We start from the raw sequence: 13,144 nt of genomic DNA on the forward strand, positions 1-13,144 counted from the left end.
GAAGCCTTTCTGTCTGCTGATCCTGTGTTACTGACCTCTGCCTGTTTAGTGAACCTTGCCTTTGTCTCATCCCCTGGAACCTGACCTGTTTCTCCTCTTTATGAACTTGCACTGTGACTACATTCCTGTCTGCTTGCAGCTTCTTACAGCCAGCCTGCACCTGTAGCCATCTTGGCTAGCTGTTCTCAAAGCATCTGTTCTGCTAATAAACACCTAATCAGCCCTGCTACATCTGATGGTATCTTTAGTGTCAGTTTGACCATTCTGCCTGCCTGGCCAGCTGCCTCTTGTGGCACAGTGGGTCCAAACCTGTAGGGTGCTACGCTTCCTTTCCCAGATGCTGAAAAACACCCAAACAGCTTGATGCTGCCACTATGGTTCGTCACTGTAGTAATAGTATTGTATTAGATAAAACATAATGCTTAGAGTTAAGACCAAATGTTCTTGGTGCTTAGTTTTATCAGTCCAGAGAATCTCGTTTCTCACAGTCCTTAAATCGGCATGGTCAGATTCAAAGGCCCACATTTATCATTGTAGTGTAAGTGAAGCATTTTTTACACCTTTTGTGTATGCTGGTAATGTGTAGGAGCACAGATTTATTAAATAGTCAAAGAGCATTTGATAAATTTTGTGCAGGTCACATTTTCTGAAATTTCTGTCTTCACATACACCAAAAAACTAAGCTAAGTCTGGACTGGTGTAGTTTTAGAGACTTTTCAGTGGCTTTGTGCCTTTTTTGCTCCTTTTCACAAAAATGTGCAGTTGATAAAACCCTTCCATATCATGTGTATTGCCCAAATCAGTGGGTTGCAACTCAAAATCAGCAGAAATGTGTAAACAAAAAGGTGCAAAAAAAGCGCAAAAAATCCTGCTTGCTCCTTTTTATGACCCTTTTTAGACACAAAAAACTATCTAAAGACAATGATAAATGTGGGTCAAAATCTTTTAAGATGTTGTGCATCTTGGCAAAACATTAACCTTTCTAATATACTTCCTAAGAAAATTTGATTTCCTTTTATAGAAATGGCTTATAAAAACATGGCTTATAAAAGCACCCCATACCATCCAGAACATAATCCTGTCTGGCTGCAGCATCTTCTTTGTACAAACTGAAACACAGACAGTAAGTGAAGGTGGGACTAGCTTTTCTTTGTGCTCTTTCCTGTCCTATCAAACTGAAGCATGCATAATAGGGTGGAGAGGGGTTTACAAAGCAACCTGCAGTTAGGGAGGAAGATGAAATATAGGTACTAGAAACATAAAAATGATATGTACAGGTTGCTTTTTTTGCAAACTCTAGATAGCCTTTCATGTCAATTTTACTGAAAAGAGACTTCTTTTTGGCTTGTGTGCCATAAAGCCCAGATTAATGTAGTGCTGTAATGATGGCTGACCTTCTAGATGTTTCTTCCATCTGCATACAGGATTTTTAGAGCTCAGCCAGAGTGATCATTGAGTTAATTGTTTAGTCACCTCCTTTAGTCACCAAAGCCCTTATCACCGAATACTTAGTTTGGTTGGGCTGGGCTACTTTCATTTATAATTATGGAGGCCACTGTACTCTTTGCAAAGAATACATGAGTGCCGATACTTCTTTCAATTTCTATCTGCCTGGTTAGATTTGTCACCACCTGATCTTCACGAGTGCTGACTCCTATCCATTTATATCCACTGTGCCCTTGGGAACTTTCAGTGCAACTTTTGCTCTGATATACATTGTCAGCTGCAAGACCTTATATTTACAGGGCTGTGTCCTTCCAAATAATGTCCAATCAACTTAATGTATCACAGGTGGATTCCAATTAAAGTGTAGGTTTGTTCCTTGTGTTTTAACCCCTTAAGGACCAGGCCCATTTTGGCCTTAAGGACCAGACCAATTTTATTTTTGCATTTTCATTTTTTCCTCCTCTCCTTCTAAAAATCATAACTCTCTTATATTTCCATCCACAGACCCATATGAGGGCTTGTTTTTGCGTCACCAATTGTACTTTGTAATGATATCACTTATTTTACCATAAAATGTACGGCACAATCAAACAAATATTATTTATGTGGGAAAATTGAAAAGAAAACCGCAATTTAGCAAATTTTGGGAGGTTTTGTTTTAACGCTGTACACTTTCTGGTAAAAATTACTTGTTTTCTTTATTCTGTGGGTCAATACAATTAAAATGATACCCATGTTATATGCTTTTCTATAATTGTACCACTTAAAAAAAAATCTCAAACCATTTTTACAAAATTAGTGTGTTTGAAATTGCCCCATTTTTACCGCCTATAACTTTCAAATTTTTCTGTATATGGGGCTATATGAGGGCTAATTTTTTGCGCCATGATCTGTAGTTTTTATCAGTGCAACTTTTGCTTAGGTTTTACGTTTTATTAATTTTTTATAAATTTTTTTGGAATAAAATGTGACAAAAAAAGCAGCAATTTGGGACTTTTTTTTAATTTTTTTATGTTTACACCGTTCACCATACGGGATAATTAACAATATATTTTAATAGTTCAGACTTTATGCACGCGGCGATACCGAATATGTGTATTAATAATTTTTTATGCTTTTTTGGGGGTAAAATGGGAAGAACGGACGTTTTATTTTATTTTATTGGGGGAGGGGATTTTTCTAATTTTTTTACTTTTTTATTTTACATTTTTTTACTTTTTATTTTTTATTTTTTTTTACACTTTTTATGTCCCCATAGGGGACCATTCATAGCAATCAGTTGATTGCTAATCCTGTTCAGTGCTATGCATAGGACACAGCACTGATCAGCATTATCGGTCATCTTCTGCTCTGGTCTGCTCAATCTCAGACCAGAGCAGAAGACCCCAGGAGATGGCCGGAGCAAGGTGAGGGGACCTCCGGCCGACATGCTGGATGATCGGATCCCTACGACAGCGCTGCTGGCCATCCGATCATCCATTCAAAGTACAGCACTGCCGCAGATGCCGTGATCTGTATTGATGACGGCATATGAGGGGTTAATGGCAGACATCCGCGTGATCGCAGATGTCCGCCATTACCGGCGGGTCCCTGGCTGCTGATAACAGCCGGGACCTGCTGGACACTACGCGAGCACTCTCCAGTGCTTGCGATCATGGCGGTGCGTAAATGTACGTCATGGTGCGTGTCACCATGACGTACATTTACGTCCCCATGTACCACGTCACCATGATGTACATTTACATCCATTGTCGTTAAGGGGTTAATCAAGATGTATAAACCTCTTATGGGTAGGGACACACATGCTGTATTTTGCTGCGTATTTTCCTACCCATTGAAATCAATGAGTAACAAAATGAGCTGCGTATTTTCCTACCCATTGAAGTCAATGAGTAACAAAATCAGCTGCGTATTTTGCTACCATTGACTTCATTTGGTAGGAAAATATGCAGCAGCAAAATAAAGATGATCAAAAGAAATGGGAAGCCCTCAGAGCTAAATTGTCCAAATGGGAGTCTTCCAATGTGTCAGTCATAGCAAAGGGTCTGAATATTAATGTCTATGGAAAATTTTGATTTTCCTTTTTTAATAAATGTGCACACAAAATTTCTATCTTATTCTTATTAGTGGATACTGAGTGCAGATTGATGGTGGAAAACCAGATAAATTCTTTTTTATTTTAGCACAAGGCCAAAGCATAACAAAGTGTAAAAAAAAAAAAAGTGAAAAGGTCTAAAGACATTCCTAATGAATTGTATATTCTGTCAGCAGATAAAAACTTCTTCTACAGTCCTAGCCCCTGCTTAGCAGACTAAAAAGCTATCCAGCTATTATTTCCCTATGTTCATTAACTTATATTGTCAGTTCGTCCATCTTATCCTGGCTATCCCCACCTGGCTTGCATATCTTATAGTATGGCCAACAGAAGCCAACCTTTAAAATACTTTATTTGTGGGAGCTAGTGCAGTCTTCACATTTTTTTTTTTTATCTATTAGTTATATTACTAAGTAATATGCAAAAAAAATTGTATTTTTATTTTACCTTTTTGACGGTGGATTACTAAAGTTACTTGACCATATTTTCCTTTTCCCAGCTGTTTGATGAATTTGTAATGGTCTTCGACTTCTATAGTAATTAGGCTTTGACCAGTGATTTCCATCATCTCCTCTAGTAAATTATCTGCTTCTGTCTCATTATTAGGGGCCATGTCTCCAGATCTGAATGAATGTGAATCATAAGTTGGTGTTAGAAAAAAATTACATTAATGCATAGGTAGAAATATATCACATCCTCCCCTTATTGGTTGAACTTCATGGACATGTGACTTTTTTCAACCGTATTGTTATACTTACTATTATACTATCATTATTATACTATTATATTATTATACTTACAATATTTAATACATACCCCTGATTATACACTCCAATCCTTTCTCTTCTCAAATCCTGCCCACAATATTGCATAAAATATGATCCTGATCCTTTAGGTAGGCTTACATTATTAAATTTTATTGAGATTGAAAAAAAATTAAATAATTCTAAATGATTCAATAACCTACTGTGTTCATAAAGGCTGTTCTAAATAATTGTTTTTATTTGTGCTTTTTTAACTTTTTTTTTTTTTTTTTTTTAAACAGGGCATAGGATATGTGAAGCGGGGCAGGATCCGTCCGTCTAATTATGGAATAAAGAGAGAGGGTCTGATTAATGGGGACAGAGAAATGGACTGTTGAAGAGGGGGAAGGGGGGGGTCTGAGTCTGATTAAGGGGGACTGGTGAAGGGGGAGAGTCTGATTAAGGGGTGAAGGGGGGAGATGGTCTGATTATGAGTGACAGGGGACTGAGTAATAAGAACATGGGACTGGTGAAGGGGGGTCTGAGTCTGCTTAAGGGGGACTGGTGAAGGGGGAGGGCCTGATTAAGGGGGTCTGCATCTGATTAAGAGGGGCAGGGGACTGGTGAAGGAGGACATGGGACTGATTAAGGGGGACAGGGGCGTGATTAAGGGGGCAGGGGACTGATTAAGGGGGACAGGGGACTGATTAAGGGGGCAGGGGACTGATTAAGGGGGCAGGGGACTGATTAAGGGGGACAGGGGACTGATTAAGGGGGACAGGGGACTGATTAAGGGGGCAGGGGACTTATTAATGGGGACAGGGGACTGATTAAAGGGAGAGGGGACTGATTAAGGGGGACAGGGGACTGGTGAAGGGGGGTAGGGGACTGATTGAGGGGAGGCAAGTGTTTTATTGAACGGGTGGCCAAGGGTTTTGGTGAAAGGAATGAAGGTGGCATATTGTGTGCTTCAAATTGTCTAAAGGGTGCCAAACAAAAAATTGGTTGAAGAAATGTGGGAGAGTCTATGCATGCTTAGGGTTGTAAAATAGTTAGATATAGTGTTCTGAAACAAACTCCTGTTTCTACGATACATAAACTTATGTATAACCTATGTTTACATTGATATACATGATTGTTACCAGTCAGTCCAGAAAAAAATATTTGTTACAAAGATTTTCTTTCCTCTTTGTGTATGTTTGTGGGGTAATGGGGGGGGGGGTGCGGGGGTGCCGCAAGGTTAGCTCGCAAAGGGCGCGTGAACACCTAAGGCCGGCCCTGATAACAAGAATCCTGTGGGTCCTAGATAAAACTTTGGCCTGGCCTCCCTTTCCCCCATTACGAGTCTACCCACTGACATATAGGGGACAGACAACACTGAGAAGATCATTGTTATTGTATATGTGGGCGCTATTACTGACAGACAGCACTGAGAAGATCACTGTTATAGTATATGTGGGCGCTATTACTGACACAGCACTGAGAAGATCACTGTTATAGTATATGTGGGCGCTATTACTGACAGACAGCACTGAGAAGATCACTGTTATAGTATATGTGGGTACTATTACTGATAGGAAGCACTGAGAAGATCACTGATTTAGTGTGTGCAGTCACTGTAACTGTATAAAGAGCAAAATGTAACTCTATTAGGCTAGAGCTACATGGCAAAAATCGGTCACAGTCAAAGATCGCCATGTTGTTCTCCCTGAATCTCCCTGATCGGTGGGCAGATCCTTTCCTAGAGCTTATCAGTTGGAGGGTGCATTCCTACCACGATTCGTTAATACGGGATCCGGCTGGGGATGTGAAAACCGGGTGCTTTTGTACCCCAGCTGGACCAGGTCCGCATCTCATTTATTTGAATGAGCCGACTGGAGTTGTGTAGGGACTCCAATTGGCTAATTTTTGCCCCGTATCCGGCTTTGTGACCAGACTGAAAATAGTATACCAGCAGTATACCAGAAAATAGTATACATCCCCCATCTGGATCCAGTGACCGTATTAACGAATCGTGGTGTGAATGCACCCTTAAACTGATAATCTCTAGGAAAGTATCTGCCCACATCATCTTATCTCCGAAACAAGTTAAAGCCAATGGGAGCTAACTACGATGAAATAATCTACTTCAGCGCAAGTTGACAATTGGCTCTCCCTGGTCATCTAAAAAAAAAACTCTCCTGAAATATAAACAATTTACTAGATTTGCCTGAAAGATAAACGTGTTTCTGTTGGTCAGGTGTGCCATGATGATTAATAGAGATGAGTGAATTGAAGCTGACAAATCCAATTTTTTTGCGAATTTCATGAAAAATTCGATTTGCAATGAATGCGAATATCCACGCGATGCTATTGCGCGAATCGTTTAATTAAATTCCATTTAGTGTGGTCCAGGCTACAGGGAATCTAAAATGGCGGATCCACATGTCAAGACATGGGGCAAGGAACTCTGGGAAGGTGGGAACGAAGGTAGGCAGGATGACCCTGAATCACATGCAGGATGCAGCCTATCAGCAGCCAGTCACCCCTGTGATGTCACAGCCCTATATAAACGGCAGCCATATTCCGGCTAGTCACTTCATTCATTACACTGCAGAGAGATAGGATGGACAGCTTGTGTGTGTGTTACACAGAGAAGCTTTTTCCAGCAGCATTTCACCTCCTAGCCACATCAGCGTTCTGGTGGACAGAGAGCAGTGCTTTTCTTCACTGAAAAGGATTTTTACTGCAGCCATTAACCTCCCAGTCACTTCCTACAGCATATTACAGAGAGGGGCAGATAGCTGTGTGTTGCCTCATACATTTCAACAAGCTGCCTCAACATAAACCTTAGCAGAGGAGGCAGGAATAATTTTTCTGCGCAATTCTCTGTCTTTGTTCCACAACAAACCATCTGCTGGTTATACTAGTCTGTAGACGTATAATACCCAGCAGTCCATCTCTAATAGTCTTTGACAGAGAGCAGTTTTGGGTTTAGTACACAGCTTTTGTGTGCTGCAGCACTGTTGTGTACTGCTGGTGTTGTGCAAAAAGAAGTTTTTTTAAGCGTACTGTAGCGCATTTTTCTGCATCCATAAGTGAATACCACATATCTACATTTAAGTAATGTACTATTTTGTACCTGTTAATCTGTCAAGGGCCTAAATAATGTGAAAGTCCAGGCAAAAGTAATCACCGGCTGGTGTTTTAGTCCAATACGCTTTTTTAAGCGGGCTGTAGTGCATTTTTCTGCCCTCTTTGTTCCACAACAAATCATCTGCTGTTATACTAGCCTGTAGGTGGTATAATACATACCCAGCAGTCCATTCCTAATAGTCTGTTAGAGAGTGCAATTTTGGGTTTAGTACACAGCGACTGTGTACTGCTGGTGCTGTGCAAAAATATGTATTTTTAAGCATACTGTAGCGCTTTTTTCTGCATCCATAAGTGAATACCACATACCTACATCTAAGTAGTGTACTATTTTGTACCTGTTAATCTGTCCAGGGCCTAGATAATGCATCTGCAAATGATGCAAAAGGGTAATATTGTACCTGAAATGCATCTTGCCTATTGATATACATGCAGACTACTTTCTTGAAAAATAAAGTATAAGTTCTGCTAGTCCATTGAGCCATCCTTTTCTTTTCTTTGAAATTTTATTCACTGTCTGCTGTATGGGATAGTGCCCTTTCTTGGAGCCTTCCTTTTTTTGCCTTTCTGCTCATCACTTTTACCGGACCTTCTGCCTGAGGCTCCGGTCTAGCTCCATCGGCCTGCCATTCCTAAAGACCAGCCCGTTGCCAGGGGTTATGTGCCTGATACCTGCATTCAATAGGTGAGAGTCTCCAAGACAGCCGCTCACCTTATTCCCTGTATACTCACAGGGTTATATAAGGCGCTGCCCTCCCTTTTTCTTTTTTATATACCCTTCTCTATATAGATACTGTGAAAGTCCAGGCAAAAGCAATCACCAGCTGGTGTTTTACTCCAATACATTTTTTTAAGCGTACTGTAGCGCTTTTTTTTCTGCCCTCTTTGTTCCACAACAAATCATCTGCTGGTTATACTAGTCTGTTTAAAAGTGGAGACCCTTGGCAGGTGAGGAATCCACTAAACTTACTGGGGAATAAACCCAGGATTTTAGTGAAGATGGCCGCTCACCTTATAAATGGAGAAATTGCGCATATCACCCCTCATCCGGGGTATCAAGAGATAGAGATCAGCTGCCAAGCCTGATGGTCACAGGAAGACGGGTATCTTCCTGTAGAAACTGAAGCAATTTTCATAGAAAAGGACCACTATAATCCAGGCGCTGCTTAATCCAAAGATGCAAGGATGCAGGGAGGTATTGTAAACCAAAAGCTTTTATTGTATTACAGCATACAAGTTAAAAGGATCATGACGCGTTTCGGGGTCTATTGCCCCTTCCTCAGATGATCTGAAGGACTACCGTTAGTGTTGCTACAGTGTTTATTGATCCTGTCTCGCAGGCATTGTGTGGTACGGCCCACGTATTGCAGCCCACAAGGGCACTCTAAAAGGTATATAACAAACCTTGTGGAACAATTGATAAAGGTCTTGATATTAAAAGTCTCATTAGAATTATTTGAACAAAAAGTTTTAGTACGATTTGAAATTGTGTCACAGCACTTGCATCTCGCATGGCCACATTTAAAAGACCCAACCGTAGTTAAAAAGGTTTGGGAATTTTTCTTAGGTATCTTCAATCTACTAGGTGCCAGGATATTCTTGAGTGTCCGGCCCCTCCTGAAGGTGATACCGGGCTTAGGGGGAAGCAGGGTTTCAAAAAAGGGTCTTTACATAAAATGTGCCAGTGTTTGACAAATATTTTGCGAATGGCCTGATTATCTTGATTAAAAGTAGTTATAAAATTACTAGACCATTCAGATGTGGATTTGGGATCCATGTCACCTTTTTGCGTTCTCGGTGCGAGGCACTCCTGCTGGGTTAGAGGTTTGGCTCTATCTAGGGAGGATTTTACCAATTTTCTTGGCTATTTTTTGGCAGCAAAACATGCTTCTAGTATCTTACTCTGTTTCTCAAAATCACCCTGTAATGTGCAGTTCCTACGGATTCTTTTAAACTGTCCAAAAGGGATATTAGTGAGCCATTTTTTAAAATGTGCACTACTAAAATCTAAATAGCTGTTGCTATCCACCATTTTAAAGTGCGTCTTAGTGCGTAATTTTTTGGCATCGTCATGAAAGATAACCACATCTAAAAACTCTGCATTGTTGGTAAAAATAGACTGAGTAAAACTTAAACCCCATTGGTTTTGGTTCAGGTCATTTAAAAATTCATCAAGCTCCATAATGCCACCATCCCAGATGAAAAAAATATCATCTATGTATCTTCTATATAATTTACAATGGAAAAACAAGGGGTGAGTATAAATTAGTGTGTCTTCAAACAACCCTACAAATAAATTTGCAAAACTTGGTGCCATTTTGGAGCCCATAGCGTCGCCCGTGTTTCGGGAGTATATCTGTTTCTGAAACTCAAAATAGTTATGCTTCAGAATGAACATCAAACTATCTAGGATAAATTCTCTCTGTATATCTGGCATGGGGGTGTCTGGTTGTAGAAAATGTTTGACAGCATTTACCCCCAGCTCGTGATCAATGACCGTATATAGAGAAGAGATGTCCATGGTGACCAGATGGTAGTGGTCCTCCCATGGTATGTCTACTATACTGCTAATAAATTGTGCCGTGTCCTTCAGGAAAGATTTGAGGCCAAGAACATGCTTTTGGAGCAATAGATCCACATAATGGGACAAATTGGAAGTCAGGGAATTAATTCCTGAAATTATGGGACAACCCGGGGGGGTTCTTAGTACACTTATGCACTTTGGGTAAAAAATAGAAAATGGGCAATGCTGGATCAGTGACCATTAGATAGTCTTTCTCTGATTTATTAAGAACACCATCATTGTACCCTTTCATTACCAGTGTATGGAGTGCTTTTGTGTAATCTGCAGTAGGATTAGAAGGGAGGAGTCTGTAGAATTTAGTATCGGATAGGAGTCTAAAAGCTTCCTTTAGATAGTCCTCCCGATTCATAATAACAATCCCTCCCCCTTTAACTGCAGACTTGATCACTATACTGTCATTATCAGCTAATTTTTTGATTGCTAATGCCTCCTTTTTATTGATGTTACTATGATAATTTCTATTTGTTTTAGAGAGACTCTCTAATTCTGTATTAACCAGTGAAAAAAACGTTTCAATCAAGCAGCCTCTGGATTGCAGAGGAAAAAAATTAGATTTGGGGCGAACCCCTGTGTGTATGGCAGGTGGATTAAGGGTCTCGGTTTGGGTACTGACAGGATTGCATTCTGGGGCATTATCTCCCTCTGTGTCTTTTATGGCAAAAAAACGTTTCAAGGTCATTTTTCTAATGAAGTTATTCAAATCCATAAAAAGAGTAACATTGTCTGACTTATCTGTAGGGCAAAAAGACAGGCCCCTTTTGAGTATATCCATTTCAATTTCATCCAGCACATTTTTGGATAGGTTAAATATCTTAACGGTGGTTACCGTTTCTGTTGTAACTTGTGATGGTTTATTTTCTTTTTCTTTCGTCTCTTACTACCTCCTCTACACCCTCTTTTCCTCTGTCTTTTCTTTTTAGACCCAGTGGAGGTGCCAATTGTATCAGCTCCACTGGTTGGGTTTCTAGTGGTGGTATTAAGGGTGGAGGGATGTACATAGTTGGAGGAAGTCCTAAAAAAGCTGTGGTGTTGGCTGGTGTGGAAATGTCAAGGTCTGGGTCATCATGTACAGTTAAAGCTGAAAGTGAGATGTTTGGTCCTGTTGGGGTGAAAAACTGATGATCTGCAATATGTGTAGATATGTTGGGTGAGACTTGATGTACAGTGATAAGGGAGTCCTCCAGCAGTGAATTGTCACTGTTGTCGAATCTCCCTGTGGGTAGGTTAGTGTTAGTACCACCAGGTAGATAATCCAAGAGATCCAGCAAATCTTGTGGAATAGTGGTGGGTGTGTCTTGGCTAGCCTGTTTAGCATTAGTGGGAATGGATCGTGTGGAATATTTGACAGAAACTGCAGGGTTGGTATTAATAGGTATAGATTTTGAAATGACAATAACCTCCGGAGTCAGAGGTACAGAGTGTATAGGTGGTGAGTGAACCTTAAATTCTTCAGAAAAAACGGATGGTGGATGAACCTTGGAAGAGCCTGAAAAATGTGTGGACTTGGAAATGAATGGCAATGTATTTTGCTGCGTTTGTGAAGTGGAAGGTACAATCATACCTTGTGTTGGTATCGGGTGATTATTAGCTATTGAAGTGATAGTAGGCCCAATATTGTTATGATTTGTGGGTTGTGGTTTTGATCTACTGGTCTTATGTGGTTTTATGCGATTGTCATGTTGATTGGATGCCTTGAAAGTCCGTGCATGTTGGTATGTGTTTGGACTATTTTTTGAGCGGTTATATGGTAGTCTCCTACCCTGTTTATAGTTATTGAATTTTTGGTTGGAAGGTACTTGGGCGTGGGAGGGGCGAGCATCAGAGTGTTGCATGGAGGCTGCTTCTATAGCTACAGGCTCGGATTGGACAGGCTCGATATTGTTTTTTAAGCCAATATCGAAAATTGTCTGACCTGTAGTCCTCCCTATCCCTATTCAGTTTCCCTATTTTTTTGTGCATAATGTCATGTTCAAATTTATGTATCTTTCTCTTAAAATTGGAAAGCCATGGCATATATTCAGGTAGGTGCTCATAAGCTGACAATGCCAGTATGCATGCATCAATCTTATCAGAAACACTTCGCACTATAGCATTACGTTTATCTCGCAATAGTTTCAAGATAGTATTGGAGCAGAAATTGAGTGCATGATCCCAGGATCCACAAAAATAAGAGTCATCCTCAAAAGTGGGTAGCGGGCCCAATCTCAGCCCTCGTGGTATAATCTGTTCAGTGAGGTACACCTCTAAAAAAGAGCTATCCAAATGGTGCTGTGTCTCTAGACTGTATAACACATACCAAGCAGTCCATTCCTAATAATCTGTGAGAGAGTGCAATTTGGGGTTTAGTACACAACGACTGTGTACTGCTGGTGTTGTGCAAAAATACGTATTTTTAAGTGTACTTTAGCGCATTTTTCTGCCCTCATAAGTGCATACTACATACCTACATCTAAGTAGTGTACTATTTTGTACCTGTTAATCTGTCAAGGGCCTAGATACTGTGAAAGGACAGCCAATAATACACACCTGGTGCTGTTCTAGACAAATACTGTTTTAAGCATAGTGAAGCATATTGTACTCCCCACATATATGCAATGGGTATGTCAGGCAGAGAAGTGTCAGGTCGTGCACAGAGCAGTGGCAGAGGCCTACATTCATCAGGCACAGGCAGAGGTCTCAGCAGAGTACGAGAGTGTGGCAGCCGGAGTTGCAGCGAGAGGTCTGAGCTTCCGGTGTCAACTAGCAGTCTTGTCTCGACCAGCAACCCAGCCGCCGTGATTGATCGGTTCACTCGGTCATCCACTTCATCCAAAGTGGCATCCGACACCCCCAGTCAACAGTTGGTGAGTTCCTCAGACTCAACTCTCAGTTGACATGGACCTCATGTTGCTACTGCCAAATCCAGGCTCTGTCATTGTTCTTCTCTTTGGTGTCCTAATGCTAATGCTACCACCTCCAGTCATTGTGCTGCTCTATGGTCTCCCTATGCTAATACTGCCACCTCCAGATTCTCTAATTGTGCTGCTCTATGGTCTCCTCATGCTGATGCTGCCACCTCCAGGCTCTCTCATTGTGCTGCTCTATGGGCTCCTGATGCTGATGCTACCACCTCCATGCTCTGTCACTGTGTCACCATATGGTCTC

At 40.9% G+C, this 13,144-nt stretch overlaps 1 protein-coding gene across 4 annotated transcripts in view; it reads right to left on the minus strand.

Moving 5' to 3' along the window:
- Positions 1–13,144, minus strand: part of LOC130294008 (serine/threonine-protein kinase SBK2-like) — a 127,023-nt gene that overhangs the window by 83,668 nt on the left and 30,211 nt on the right. For all 4 annotated transcript variants that reach the window (XM_056543366.1, XM_056543365.1, XM_056543363.1 and 1 more), the window contains one exon: positions 3,989–4,164. In XM_056543366.1, the coding sequence (XP_056399341.1) occupies positions 3,989–4,164 (176 nt within the window). The remainder of the gene's footprint in view (positions 1–3,988; positions 4,165–13,144) is intronic.

This window comes from Hyla sarda, chromosome 10 (genome assembly GCF_029499605.1).
Source record: "Hyla sarda isolate aHylSar1 chromosome 10, aHylSar1.hap1, whole genome shotgun sequence".
Classification (NCBI taxonomy): domain Eukaryota; kingdom Metazoa; phylum Chordata; class Amphibia; order Anura; family Hylidae; genus Hyla; species Hyla sarda.